Below are 15,417 nucleotides of genomic sequence, written 5' to 3'. Positions count from 1 at the left end.
TCCCACCTCCAATTTAAATTGCTTAAGAAAGTGTCTTTCAGTCAAAGAGAATTATAAAATGACAAGGTTGCAACAGCTGAAAATAGCTGTTAATTTTGTTATACCTATTAAGCAATTATCACAATTGAATACAAAAGTTAAAACTTAAGTATTTGCTAAACTAACTTATTTTCATATTACAATTCAACCATCATTTTTGCTTTAACAATTCAGGGCCAATGCATACCTTTCATATAGATACACATACACTGAAATGTGTATGAACTAGTTGATCATTTTATTTAACAAAAAGTTGTCTTCAACCTCGCAAGTTACAAAGAAGTTCTATTCTGTAAAACTAAACTGTATATTTTGTTTACAGTCTGATTTCAAATGTAGAGGGCTTTCAAAATGCCTTCTGTATATGAATTTGAATTTGAACCTCAACTGTAGTCTTCTGTCAGCATTCCCTCATTGCATGAGCTTTTTCCTAATGCTCCAGTCTTCTCAGTAGCTGGCTTATGTGAGAGAGCTACCTTGAATGCTTTCTAGATGTGTGAAGTGATGTTGCCTAGTTGGAGCAGAATAAGTTAAAATATTTGTGTAATTAAAATAGTGCCTGTAACCAAGTAAAAAGATTTTCTGGCCCTCATCTTTCTGTCTGTTACAGCTGTTTGATTTACTGGAATGAGGCATGTAAGCTTTGACTGTAGACTGACATTCATGCAATATTTTGCACGTTTCATATTTATTGGGTCATAGTGTGTTGGACTAAGTCGTACCTTTCCCCTCTTTCCTCTTCCTCCTGCCCCCCTTCACTTCAGGTCTCTCAGCCAGGGCAGTTCCAATGCAGCTGTGCTGGATGTTGCGCAAACAGGGGGTCATAAAAAGCGGGTCCGTCGCAGCTCCTTTCTTAATGCTAAAAAGCTGTACGAAGATGCTCAGATGGCACGGAAGGTAAAGCAGTATCTCTCAAACTTGGATCTGGAAATGGATGAAGAAAGCCTCCAGACCCTGTCTCTGCAGTGTGAACCAGCCACCAACACATGTGAGCATTGTCATTTGCTATGGATTTTAAGGAAGCTGTTGAACATACCTCTGTTTCTAGTCCAGAGAGGCAATCAGGAACACTAACTAGAAAATGAGGTGGAAAATTAGGTGTCTGGTTTCATTTTCGAGTACTGAAAGTCTATGAATCTTAAAAAGATAATCCTGTAGATTAACAGGATAGAGACATAGTATTTATACAGGTGATAAGGCTTTAAGATGATGTCACACTGAAGTGTACAAGGGCTTCTTAGATTTGTCTGTACAAAGGATCTGTAGGATCAAAAGTTTTTCTATGTACTCAGGTTATTGGTGTGAATGGGTATATGGTTATTCTGAGGGAATAGGGGTTTTCCATATTTCCAGGTGTTTCAGAGATACCTGGAGGGCTGTATCGGGGACAGCACAGGGGGGACCTTATCGTGGATATATCAGTTTCATTTTGATTTGAGGGAATGCTGTATGTTGTGCCCTTCCCTTGTTTTAGGGTAGCAAAAAATAATAATTATACATCCATTCTGAATCAGTTTGTAGTCCTTAATTGTACAAGTATTTGAGCACCTTTTAATTATTAATTGGAGGGCTAAAACACCCACCACATTTTTAGCTAGTAGTCATTCAGTGTTTTCTCCCCTTTCTTGCAAAGTACCGAAAAATACAGGAGACAAGCGACCTGGAAAATCTGAAACATCACCAGTGGCTCCCCGGGCAGGCATCCAGCAGAAAGTGCAGCAGCAGCAACAGCAGCAACATAAAGTAAACCAAGCGTTGCAGGTCCCTGCTGTATCTCTTTATCCCTCTCGGAAGAAAGTGCCAGTCAAAGACCTTCCACCATTTGGTAAGTGAAACAAGAAAACATTTGGCTTAATACTGTGAAGTGTATTCACTCATGTCAGGGAGACATTTTGAATTTTTTAAGGTTCAGGCATTTATTTCTGGTAGTATGATATGGAGGTTATGCCAGTTCATGCGGTGTCTGTCCATAATTTTATTTTCTAAAAAAAGGAAGAAAGAAATCTAGGGAAAGCATCCTGTCAATTGAATCAATACAAGTATTTACTTGTTACTAGCAGCTGGAAAGAAGAAATGGTTCTATCTACCCTGGGATCTTGGCTTAACTTTTCTAAAGGGCTTAGGGATATGGAGTTCTTGAACGACCCATCTGAGATGTTTCCAAAGTTTCAGTGTCTCTTCAGAAGTTGAATTTTTAATGTGAAATTCAGGCCCACTCAGGTTGGTGGTCCTGTCAGAAATGTAGGTCTGAAGTTTCATGTTGACATTGTCCCTTTGGCTTTTGCTCCCTTCTGCTTTTTTATTGTTGTTATTCAGTTGTTGCTGCCTCCATGTTACTCAGAAAGGCACCAAACTATAGGAGTTTTTCTGCTCTGATTTCCAAATCTGTGTCCCAGAATGTATACATAACACAAATACATGATTAAAGAACTTCTTAAATCACTTAAAGTGTGGTAATTATCCTAATAAGTATATGTAGCATAACTGGCCCTTCCTATTGCATGATGGTAATTTCACAAGAGCTTAATTCTGATTTTGCTTTTTATCAGTTTTCCTCATGCACTGCTTAGGCTGCAACAAAGCATTAGAAGCAGTAAAATGAGCAAGAAACAATTCATTATTTATCTGGATCTTGTTGATTTTTCCATTAATTTTAAGTCTTAAAAGGACTTTGAAGCTCCATAGACTGCATTTTTGCTCAATGATGCCAAGGTTTCTGAAAACTGACTAGGTTATGCTGATGAAGCAGCTGTAAATTATTGATAGCATGATTGCGATCCAGCAGATCAAAGATAAGTTCTGTGAATGCTTGAAAATAACCTCTATTGCAAGCATTGGCAAAACTGTCAGAGAAGCTCTATCTTCACTGTCCTAGAGTGGATTTTTGAGGGAAGGGAAAAGAAAGATGGATAAATGTGGCCTGGGAAAAGCAATTCTTGGTGTCCTAGATCTTTACAGCATACATCATCATCAGGATGTTTTTACTCTTCAGTTTCCAAAAATAAGCTGGTGCAGAGATAGTTCCCAAAAATGAAAGGGAGAAAGGCAGCTGCAGGATGACCTTGTTTCATAAGCCTAATCTTATTAATTTTCTTTCCAGCTTTCTTTGACTTTCTAGGCTACTCTGAATAGAAAAGAAACAGGAGAACAGTTTCAATTCTTAGTATATAAATCTTCACTAGCCAGTGAGGTTGGTTTGTGTCTGTATTCAGCATAATTTTAGTTCAAGTTTTTCTGTAGCCACTCCTATGCATATCCTCAAGTTTTGTATGGGCACTATTCTACAACATCAAATTTTCATTGTGTTTTCTGTGGCAAAGTATTTAAGTGGCCAGAATGAAAGACCGTCTGCATGAATATGTGGAAATAAAGCACTATATTTTAAACAGGAATAGGTTTAAATATTTTGCTTAATGTAAAGCGGTGTCAGAAAACTTAGGGTTTTTTCCTGTATGATATCTGCTCTATAAATGCATTATGAAGCATGAAGATGTATTTATACTGGACTTTACATCTACTTTATTCTTACTTAAAGGCATTAACTCCCCACAAGCTTTAAAGAAAATTCTTTCCTTATCAGAAGAAGGAAGTTTGGATCGTCACAAGAAACAATCTGAAGACACGGTCTCAAGTGCATCTTCACAGTTGTCTTCTCCTCCTACTTCACCTCAGAGCTCTCCAAGGAAAGGTATTAGATGTTCAGTATTTCTCATCCTGTTTCCCGAAACTCATGGACTTTGGAAGCTTCTAAGAAAGAATTTGAACAGTTGATAAACTACTGCTGCTCCTATTTTTGTCACTTATGGTCAGCAAGAGGGCAGGAAACGTAGCTCAGTGTGAGTTACCTAAAAGGATAATTGTGAACCTGATTTCAAGGGTACCTGAAAGCCCTGTGGTTATCAAAAGCCAGGAAAAATAGCCTGATATGATACAGGATTTGATGCTGTAGGTCACTCTCACTGCAGCTGCTTTTGCTGAAAAATATTTCTATCTTCAGTGTTTCCTGCCAGTGTAAGGATGTGCAGTTGAAAACTTAAAATCTTTGTACAGCATTGACCACACTGGTCTATTAGAGGAATTATTTGCTGTGTCATGCATGTGGAAGGGATGTGACCTATGTATGGCACAAAAGGCTTAAGATATTTAGTATTCAGATCATTACTAGAGAATATTTTAATAGTAGCCTGATTATTCAAGCCACGTATATGACTATTTAAGGAATGGCATTACACATTGGAGCTTCCTTGACCAAGGTGTTTTTATGTGATTTCATAGAGCTGTTTTTTAAAGTGAATTTAGGACTTTAAAGGAATTTTTTAAAGCCTGACTTTGGTGGTTTTTTTTTTTTTTTTATGTAGTTGTTCTGGTTATGAATTGAGAAACAGAAGATGGAGGCGTTGTGCTGTAGTTTAAACCAAAAAAAATCCCCTTTGAAAGTATGATAGCCTAGATGTACTGCAGGCAAAATTATTCTCTTTTCAGAATATCATAGAAGTTCAATTTAACAGTTACATAAAATAATGTTATGGTAAAATATACACTGGAGTTGAAGTGACTTGTATTGAAGTATTATTTACTAAGGTCAGATGGAGAATATTATGTAGAGAATATATCATTTCAAGTCCTTGTAAGCTGTCATTGTTATTTCTCCCAAATACTACATTAGTAAACAGTGAATTTCTATAAATATGGCCAGGCCTATGCATTTCTTGAAAAAGGACTTGGAATTCTGTACTTGGCTCATAATGGGAAAAGCACTTTATTTTTGCAAAAAGCAAATCATAAACATGACTAAAAAAAAAAAATCCCTGTTTTGATGGTGACATGAAACTAATGTTATATTCTTTCAGACAAAAATGACATCATTAATTCCATATTCTCAGCAAGTGAAGTGGGATAGATGTGTAGAAGTAATTTTGACTCTTATGTGTAGACTGAAAGCAAAAAAAAAATGAAAACTGCAGTTACTTGTGGATTTATGTTTTTTAATGATCTTTAACTTAGCTGACAAGAACATTTAGCACAACTTTGTTTAATACTAAAACAAAACCTGAATTTGGTTCTGTGACATGGTATGCAGATTTTACCTCAGTCTGGCTGTGTCAATGCTGCCTCCAAATTTCATTATAGTTCTGGTAATATAAGCTATTTGGAATTAATTAGTTAGCCAAGTATAACAGAGAAAGCTTGAAAACCTGCCCCCCTCTCAGCTAAAATATGTAATAAGCAGTCAGCCCAGGCATCTGGGCTTCATGTTGTATCTGCTGTTCATCTGTGAAGCATAGCTTTGCAAACAGAAAAATTGTATAAGAAAGTTTCTTAGAGTACTTTAAGCAATAGACTCATCCTAAGCATCTCTTTCATTCCAGTCCTGGAGACAGTGTTTATGCACAGGCAGTTTGTTGAGAAGTAAGATTTCATAATGTGAGGATACGAGTATGATGATGAATTTGAAAAGGCTTTGAGGTAGGAGGGCATAGAAGAAGGCAGGTGAGCAGTTGGTTTGTAAATGAGTAGTGTGTGTTCTCACAATCTTAAAACCTCTGATTAAGAGACCAAATACACAGTGTTACACAGTTTTGCTGTGCATCTTTATCTTTTGCAGTGCTGTGTAAATGTAATCGTAGCTTTGCTCTACTATGGTGACAGTATCACCAGCTGCCTGACAGTAACTGAGCAGGTGTCTTGGAGAGTCCAATTAACATGATGTTCCCTTTGCAGGCTATACTTTGGCTCCTAGCAGCACGGTGGATAACTTTTCAGATTCTGGTCACAGTGAAATTTCTTCTAGATCTAGTATTGTCAGCAATTCCTCTTTTGACTCTATGCCAGTCTCCCTACATGACGAGAGGAGACAGAGGCATTCTGTCAGCATCGTGGAGACAAATCTTGGTGTGGGAAGGATTGATAGAAGAATCATGATTGAACCAGATCAATACAGCTTAGGGTAGGAATTTTATTTATGCTTACTTACATTATACTTTCATATAGTATGTATGTGGCATGTGTATTTGTTCATGTAACTTCCTCTGTATCTCTCAAGTATTTTTTCTCCCCTGCTCTTAAAAACAGCTCTTTCAATGCTGCTTGTTGTGATAATGCTCCATTTCTGACAGGAAAAGGTTTTGCACTCCTGAGTGCATGATGAGGTCTACAGCAGTAAAAGTTTGCCTCAGTAGACTTATCGTCTGAGCATTTCAGTGGTACTGTAGATTATCCTCTTTGTGGCAGACTAGTATCCTAGCCTGCTTCCTACGTGGGGAATTAACTGAATTAGATGAGATATTATTCATACAATTGTTCAGTGATCAAACTGAGAACAGAAATAGCTAGTGATTTTCCAGTCTGTTTCATGGAAAAGTGCATATTTGTCTAACTCCAAAATATTTTGCCTCAAATATCTCTTCTAGTCAACAATAATTGGAAGCTAAAATTCACATTATGCAGCTGGTTTTCTAGGTAATTAACTTCTGTAATGGTGGGGAAGCTAGTGCTGTGAGGAGTTCTCTAAATCTCTAGTAGTGAGCCTTGGTGTGAAAATAATTGGAGCTCTGGCTCCTATTCAGTCTCCACTTTGTTTTTTGGTTTTTGTGGGGTTTTTTGGGGGTTTTTTGGTTTTTTTTTGAGCTGTTATTTGGATGCTTCAGTCCTCTGAACGATTTCAAGGGTTTTAATCCTGCAGTGTCTGTGAATGGCAGACCTGTTCCAAAAGTGATGTACTTCAGCTCTGGGAATCCCAGGCCATGCAAACTCTCTAATCAGATTAATATTTGGAAGAACTGGCTTTCAGTCTGCTTAGCAAGCTGCCCTGGAAGAACAAATCCCAGAAGCCTGGATAGCTGCTAAGCAAAAGTGACACTTTGTCGTTTTTTTCTGCTGCTATGTAAGTGATAGTGTCAGGCTCACTTAACGGCTGAGAGGCTACAGAGAACATACTTGCTCTAGGAATTAGCATGTGTTTCCAAAATTAAGGTTGAAATACATTTCCATTTGCAGGAAATGTTGAAAATTTAACCTTTAGAGTTTCCTAGGCAAAAAACATAAATCTGAAAAGGTGAAACCTAGATCTGAATATCAACCACCTCCTTCTAAAACTCTAGCTTTTGAACCTTTGCTTTGCATGGCTGGAAAAGCAGTAGGACAACCCTCTCTGTCAGTCTGTTCCCTTTTATGTGTGTCAGTGTGGTTTACCTGTCTTAAAAGGCTGCTGCAAAGTTAAGATTTTATCTTTTGAAATAACTCCCTGAAGTGTAAAGTTTTATCAGGTTATCTGTCCAGTTGGGGTTTTTTTGTTGTTTTTGTTTTGTTGAGGATGAGCTTGAAAGAAAAGTGTCCCATTCTCGAAATTGAATTAGCCATTAATGCAAACAAAAGATATTAGAAAGTGCATCAAACCTTCAATCATAGAATGGTTTTGGTGGAAAGGGACCTTTTAAATGTTATAAAGATCATCCAGTCCAACCCCCAAATATGTTTATTTTTCTCTTGATTGTTGAATTGTGTGTCTTGTACGTGATTTCCAATTCCAACACTGGGTTTTATTTTTTTTCCCCATCATCACTGTGCATCTAGCTCATATGCACCACTCTCAGAGACCAGAGGCCTGTATGCTGGAGCAACTGTGCTTTCTTCTCCTAGTACAGAAGAACTGTCACAGGATCAGGGGGACAGAGCTTCGCTTGATGCAGCTGACAGTGGCCGTGGTAGCTGGACTTCTTGTTCGAGCGGTTCTCATGATAACATACAAACAATACAGCACCAGAGGAGCTGGGAGACTCTGCCTTTTGGACACGCTCATTTTGATAGTTCAGGCGATGGGGCAGGACTGTGGGCCTCAGGCAGCCATATGGACCAGCTGATGTTCCCCGATCACGGCACAAAGTATGGCAGGCAAAGTCAAGGCAGGGAGGGCCTTGATCAAGCACAGTCCAGAGCAAGCTGGGCATCCTCAACAGGATACTGGGGAGAGGACTCAGAAGGTGATACAGGTACCATAAAGCGGAGGGGTGGGAAGGATGTTTCGGTTGAAGCTGAAACCATTAGCATAACATCTGTACCAGCAGAGGAGACTAAACCGGCTCCTGTGCCCACTCATACAGCAGTGTCATCAAGTAGTTCAAAGGGGCATGTTGGTAAGTTAAGTTTTGTTTATCATGAAGTATTTTAATTCATTTGCTTACAGGGTTTTGTATTGTTCTAAAACTGCATTTCTTTTGGCTGGTTTGACTTTCTTTTTTTAGGTTTTAAAGCAAAACCGAACATTTTGCAGTCTCTCTTAAATTTTTCTGTACAAGGGGAAATATTTCTTGTTGATTTTCAGTTCTGGCAGTGTCTTTGTATTTCAAGAGAACCTTACGTACATCAAAAAACTAGCTCAACTGCTGGACAGTGTTCTGAGAGGTTGATGTATTTAGATGTTTGTTCTGAAATGTGAATTTCTCATCACAGTAAGGCTCCATGTGCTATATTTAGAAGTCTTAATAAATGTGGCCTGATTTTCATAGAAGGGTTTTACTTTATACCTCTATGACTTGTCTGATAATTGTGAATATTCCTTACTTCTGAAAATGGGATCACTTTGTGCTTAAATACCAACTGTAAAATATTTCTTTGGACTGCTGAAACTGAGGAGGTTTCTAAGTTAGAGGTGAAATACATTTACATGCAATCAATAATAGAAAGATCACGTAATTTTTAAATTAGTTATGAAGGTGTCTTCGGCAGAGCTTAACATTTTTCTCATACTGTTCCTTCTATACATCCCAATTCTTTGGCCATCCAAAACCTCTGAATTTTTGCCACTTTTCTTCCTTTCATTCCCCCTCACTTTGCCTTTTGTCAGGTTAATATAAAGAACTACCTAAGAGCCATTTTTTGCTGACACAGCTGAAAGTCTGCCAGATTGAGGATCATGCTGAGACCACTGTGATAAAATGACTTTTCCATTTTCTGCTCAAGCATACTGCTTAGCAGTGGCATGTTGCCTCAAAGCTTGGGTTCAGATCTGAATCCCTGGCCTATGAGGAGCAGGAACCTGTTCAGTTCAGGACTTCAGGTTCAGATTTGTACCTCTCTCTAATTTTTCTCTTTGATACCCTTGCTTTCCTCCAGGATGTGTAACAAGTGTGCTTCCAAACTTGCCTCTCAAGACAGTGGTTGCCACTACATTTTTAGAGACTTGAAAGAACATGAAAGAGACCTGAAAATTCAAACCAACACACTTCCATGCACTTGACTACTATTAAGTAATTATCCTGCAAATATAACTCTGTATATCACTGTCCAGCAGAACCCACTGTTTTACATACTACTTCTGCACTGAATAGATATTGATCTCTTGCAGTATTTGAACAGAAATTTTCCATAGAATTTCTTCTCCTTTTCAGAAATATTTGAATGAAGTTTCTCAGAAACCTCTTCATGCTGCTTTGCTCAGTTAAAACAGTTTGTCCAAGAAAAATACTTAGAATCTATTGGAAACTATTTGGTTTTGTTATAATACCAGAGATTTATTTTTAGTCCATAAAAACTTGTATCCAAATAGCACCGGTCCATTTTGAGCTTGCACTGCCCTTTCATTCAAATCATACTGCCTAATGCGGGGTGGTGGTGTCATCACCACTTGTGCAAGAATGTACAGTGTATGACAAGCTGTGGAGAGTAAATTGTCTGTGTCAGTGGTTTTTCCTGCTTTATTTTAAGGTTTGTCAGTTAAGTGATCTTGTGTTAAAGCGCTAGATCCACAACAAGTATACAGTATCAAAGTCCCAGGTGACATTTCTAACTACACAGCTGAAACAGGGAGTCTTGCCTGTCTGTTCTGTGTCTCTGCAGATGCTTAGAGTTCTTAACTGCTATTTTCTCCCTTGAAGTTCTCTGCAAGAGAGAGCTTCTCATTATGCCCAGAGTTAAGTCTTGTTCAGGTAAACAATTACATCTCAGTGAGATCCAGAACTTAGATGGTGGTCTTTCCACCTCCTATATAAAATCATATTCAATCATTGCTCTTATGGGCATACTTCCAGTTTTGCGTAGAGTACAACCATGGGGCAGTGGGCAGTCATGCATTCAAAAAGTGTGGAGATGAAGCCCTCTTCCTTGCCTTTTGGAATTGTTTGCTACTTCTACAGACCCTTTTGTCTTCCATGTTACTTTGATCACTGTATGTGTAATTGTATACAATTGATGGAACAGCTTCAGTTGTGAAGTTTGAACAAATTCCTCATGTAATTTGGTGAATTTTATTAGACTAATGCTTCACCGGAAGAATAGCTGGATCCTGTGTATGTTGTATATTCTGTACTTTCTTGATTGATTTATTTTTCACAAGCTCGTATGCTTATAGCATATGATGGTTAACTTTTGTCCTTCGGATTTTCTCTTCCTGGGCTGTTGAGTTGGTTGATTTTTACTTAGTAACTGTTTTCTTTTCAGCAGTGTTTCTCTTCCTATCTCTTATAATCATCTGTTGTTTTTCCTGCAGCACGAAAAGAGGGTCGATATCGGGAACCACCTCCAACTCCTCCTGGTTATGTAGGAATACCTATTGCTGAGTTTGCGGAGGGTGGCTCCCATCCAACCAGAAAGCCTCCAGATTACAACATAGCACTTCAGAGGTCTAGAATGGTGGCACGGACATGTGAGAGTCATGGAACATCAACTCCACAGCAGCAGTCTCACGGCCATTCGACCAGCAGGCCTGCGAACAAACCTCAGTGGCATAAACCAAACGAGTCAGATCCACGTCTTGCTCACTATCCATCTCAAGGGTTTTCCACAGAGGAAGATGGTAAATTTCTAATTGGTAGATGTTGAGCATGCTGCGTGCAAAACTGGTCAGTGTTTTCACAGACACAAAGCACATTACACAGATGTATTCTGCCATAGAAACTCTTGCCATTATCTGAACTCTATTTCATTTTCAAAACTTGCTATTTGTTAACTTTTTATAAGGGAAGGAATTCAGTTCATCCTAAATATGGTTTAAAATTTGGAATGTAGGTCCATGTGAGTCTTGGACAGCCAAGTAGTTGGCTTAGGCAACTTCTCTGGAGGTGCCTCTGTTCACCATGTACCTCCCCTAATTTTTTGCACTAACCCAGTATTTAATGATCAAAAAAATAGCCTGGTCTATAGAGTACCTGCCTATCCACCCCACAGAGCATAATTGGTCAGGTTTATTTGTATAGTCATTCACATTCTACCTGAAACTCTTATGCTATGGACACTGGGTTTTCCACTCCAACAGTTTCACATAACGAGCTTACTACTGTCTTGCTACCTCGCTGGCCCAACTGTGTCTGCATCTTTGTGCTTTAACTGAACTATAATGTTTTTCTGTCGAGTGTAGGTATAGCTGGATTACAACTCTAGGCCTAGGCGCTCAAAGTTTAGGCAGGACGGTGCCCAAATCCCCCATTTGAACTCTTTATTTTGCTTAATGATAGAATGACTAACATTACCCTTTTGCCTCTAACTGCTTAGTTGGTAAGGTTTTATGTGCAGGATGAACTCTGCAGTTGAATATGATGAAGTAAGAAAAATGAAGTTACCCTTAATTGCCTCAAACTTTAAGAGTTACCATGACAGAGAATGTTAATTGTTTCTACCAATGATGACTAAATTGCAGATGTATTCAGGGAAAAATATAAGATGTCTTTTCTGAAGCTACTGGCCATCTAGGAGTAGCTGTTGTGTTCCTTGGGCTGAGGAACTGGACATAGCTCAGTTAGGGGATTGTCTTATTTTCTTCAAGAGCAAAATTACAAAGGAATACTTCCCATGAGACCTGAAATGTGCTGACATTTAGATTATTTAAAGTATATACCTAGGAGAATGAAATGGAAAACATGTCAGCACAGTGCACATAGTTGTTATATGCACAGGTTTGTTTCATTCAGTAGCAGTCTTTTTCTGTATGAACTAAATTCTGTTTTCCCTTATCCTGTTATGTTTGCAGAAGATGAACAAGTCTCTGCTGTCTAAGACTTGGGCTTTTCTGGATCCAGAGTGAGCCACCTTTAAGGAGAGCACAAGAAGACGTCCCTAGAATAGGAGCCTCGGAACTATGATTAAAGGATGGTGGACCTATTTGCCTCCTTCCCTGCCTTAAAGCAGCATGGGGCTTCTTCCTCTGCCCCTCCCCCTTCTGTCCCCTCTCCCCTTGCATGTGAAATACTGTGAAGAAATCGCCCTGGCACTTTTCAAACTGTGTTGCTTGAAATGCACAGTGCAGCAATCTCCAAGCTACCACTGTCGCTGTCTGCCACATCACACAGTATCATTCCAAATTCCAAGATCATCACATCAGGATGATTAACTCTGGCTGCACTTCCCAATGCCTGGAAGGGTTTTTTTTAAATCTTCCTTTTAGATTTTAATCACAATCCTAGCACTTAGTCTCATTGGGATAATGAGATAAGTTAGTTGTCAAATTACATTTGGCCTTTAACCTACAAAGAGAAAAATGCTTTGAGATCCTTCAAGGAGGCAGTGCTTATTTGCTTGTTTACAATGCCTTTGTTACAATTTTGTATGTTTGCATTTGGAAGATCAAATACTGCATCTGCATAGTAATTACAGTATTATTTCACACCTCTAAGTAAGGTTGCCAGCCTGAGCTCCTGGAGAGAATATTGCTATCATGTGGCTGAGCAGGGCAGAAGGGAAGGCAGAGGTTACAGGATGCAGCCTTTCCTTGACCATCTAGCTTTGCTCTTAATGTGCCCCACCCTGGAATCTTCACAAGTTTGTAAATGTTAGTGTTAATGGCATTCTCATCCGGGTCTGGTGTAAATGCAGAAACACAGTGCTTGCAACTGGTCGATGGTGGAAGAGGACACTGTGTGTCTCATACCTGTGCCTTGTGGAATACAGGATGGCATACTAAAAAAGTGTCCCATTCTAATAAGACAGATGGCAACCCCACCTTTAAGTTATGTACTTTTTTTTTTTACTATATAGTAGTTATATTAAAATAAAAATTAACTGGATAACATTGCAGTGAAGCCAAGTTGGGATGTCACAGCTCGTGTCAGCTGTTAACACTGATCTAATAACTTCCATCTATTGACTTTGACGTTAGGGGATAAACGAGCCTTTAAGTAAAAAAAAATAACACGATTAGATTTGCCAGCCTTTGCAATGCAGGAATAGTCACAACTGTTAATGGCTTCATGGAACACTGCATGTGTAGAGAAGGCCAATGTGTAGCAACCACCTGCTCACAGCTGCTATTAACCCTAGAATGACTGAAATGACCCTCCCCTCTATTTTTGTGTTGTTTTTGCACAGACTCCGGAGAAGTGAAGGCTGCCAATCCGAGTAGTACTCAAATGTGAGGAACTGCTGGTCTTGGATTTTTTTTTTTCCATTGAACTCAGCTGATCATATTGATCAGTAGATAAACGTAAATAGCTTCAACTTTTAAAGATCAAATTGCAGTGTTTTTTCACTGTATCAAACAAATGTCAGTGCTTTATTTAATTCTCTCTCCTGTAATCATAGCTTTTGTCTATTTGCTTATATATCACATTGTCAATTATGCATCTGTAATTTTACATGTTATATGCATTATTTGCCAGTTTTATTCTCAAGGCTATGGACCTCATGTGCATATAGAAATACAAAATCTTAGCTCTATCACATGTTGCACAAATGTTATATAAGCATTAAGTAATTGTAGACCATAGGACTGCTAATCTCAGTTCGCTCTGTGATGTCAAGTGCAGAATGTACAATTAACTGGTGATTTCCTCATACTTTTGATACTACTTGTACCTGTATGTCTTTTAGAAAGACATTGGTGGAGTCTGTATCCTTTTGTATTTTTAATACAATAATTGTACATATTGGTTATATTTTTGTTGAAAATGGTAGAAATGTACTATGTTTATGCTTCTACATCCAGTTTGTATGAAGCTGGAAAATAAATAAATATAACATTAATGAAGTCCATATTGATTCTTATGCATTTTACATGTTCCACATACTTGAACAAATTTATGAAAAGATTTTACTTCTCTGTGTATTAATATTAAAGGGACATTGCCAAGTGATGTGGGCAAACCACTGGTGTGGAGTTTTTCTTAATATACAGTTGTGCTGCTGATAATTTTTGAAAACTTCGGTGTGTGTACTGCTGAGTGAGAATGACCGATATGTTGTGTGTTCGCAGCCGAAACATTTGAGATGCCAAAAAACTTATGGTCTTTGGTGTGTATGGAATGTAAACAATTTTAGAGGCAAAATTATGTTGATTTTATATTCTCAGTGCTGTAAAAAGTAAGGAATACATGTTTTAACATTTAAGCAGGGAGAAGTATGGAAAGCAACCCATTTGAGTTTTTACTGAACAAGGTGTTTTAAGTAATAAAAATCACCCAATAGCATTCCCAGTAGTAAAAGCTGACAGCAATTCAGTGTTAAATCTGTAGATTTTATTTTCTTCCCTCACAGGTTAGATTTGTTATTTTCAATGGTATGCAGAAGTCTGGGTTAAAATGGCACTGCTAAAGCCATGAACCGCTGTAGCCTATTTAGTTTTGAAATGCCTGGCAGGTGGTGCTTGTGAATCTAAAATTAATTCATTGCAAAGAAAAGCAACAAAATGCTGTCTAGATTTAAGTTTTCATAACACAACTCTGGAAATGATCAACAGTCATAAGAGCGTTAAAAATCACTGAAAAGATAGGATTTGTAAACATAGCCTTTTAATTGCTGTAATCTCTAGCACTGTAGGGAAGGAAATTATGGAGACTGTTAAATTTGTGTGGTGTGAGTGTCAGTCTGTGGCTAGTATTTCTTGGGTACATTTCAAAAAGTTAAAGACTACCATTGGTTTTGACATCAGTAGAATGAACATACGTTTTTACGTGTCTTGCCTGCAAGTTTGTCCTTCAGTAATACTGAAGTTACATCGATAGGGAAGTTATTCCTCTAATCAACTTGTGACATATTTGAACTCAGGTTTTTTTCCATGTGTTTGATATAGTATTGAATTGGGCAGCATTCCCTATCCTCCTGTTTATGCCTCCCTTCTGTAATTAATATTGTTAGAACACATTATGTAGAGATGTCCTCCACATCCAATACACATAGCTTAATTCATTGTGGATTGGGTGATAAAGAACACTTCACACAGCAACCGATCCAGTAGAAATAAAGGACTTGGTGTGACTTCTTATGAAGTGAATTCATGTTGTTGTAATATATGTAATATGAATTTTGTACTTATTGTGTGGATGCAGCAAGATGCAGACAAATAAAGACCAGTTGCCGGTATTTGGTGTTGCATTCACCAAAATCGCACAGAACACTGAGATCTAAGGAAATTTTCTTTTTTGTTTGAAGAAATGTCATTCAATTATCTGTGCTTTG

The 15,417-nt window shown here is 38.2% G+C and overlaps 1 protein-coding gene across 6 annotated transcripts in view; it reads left to right on the top strand.

The window, feature by feature from the left end:
• The window catches only part of RAPGEF2 (Rap guanine nucleotide exchange factor 2), a 181,410-nt gene extending 167,304 nt beyond the window's left edge, over positions 1 to 14,106 (top strand). For all 6 annotated transcript variants that reach the window (XM_027882830.1, XM_027882827.1, XM_027882831.1 and 3 more), the window contains 7 exons: positions 804 to 1,027; positions 1,673 to 1,864; positions 3,575 to 3,727; positions 5,761 to 5,986; positions 7,612 to 8,171; positions 10,523 to 10,828; positions 11,999 to 14,106. In XM_027882830.1, coding sequence (XP_027738631.1) covers positions 804 to 1,027; positions 1,673 to 1,864; positions 3,575 to 3,727; positions 5,761 to 5,986; positions 7,612 to 8,171; positions 10,523 to 10,828; positions 11,999 to 12,024 — 1,687 coding nt within the window. In that variant the 3' untranslated portion in view covers positions 12,025 to 14,106. The remainder of the gene's footprint in view (positions 1 to 803; positions 1,028 to 1,672; positions 1,865 to 3,574; positions 3,728 to 5,760; positions 5,987 to 7,611; positions 8,172 to 10,522; positions 10,829 to 11,998) is intronic.
• The last annotated feature ends 1,311 nt before the right edge of the window (positions 14,107 to 15,417 follow it).

This window comes from Empidonax traillii, unplaced genomic scaffold (assembly GCF_003031625.1).
Source record: "Empidonax traillii isolate 1590-97213 ecotype Southwest subspecies unplaced genomic scaffold, ASM303162v1 scaffold112:size1231168, whole genome shotgun sequence".
NCBI classification, from domain to species: domain Eukaryota; kingdom Metazoa; phylum Chordata; class Aves; order Passeriformes; family Tyrannidae; genus Empidonax; species Empidonax traillii.
This window is presented reverse-complemented; position numbering and strand designations above follow the sequence as displayed.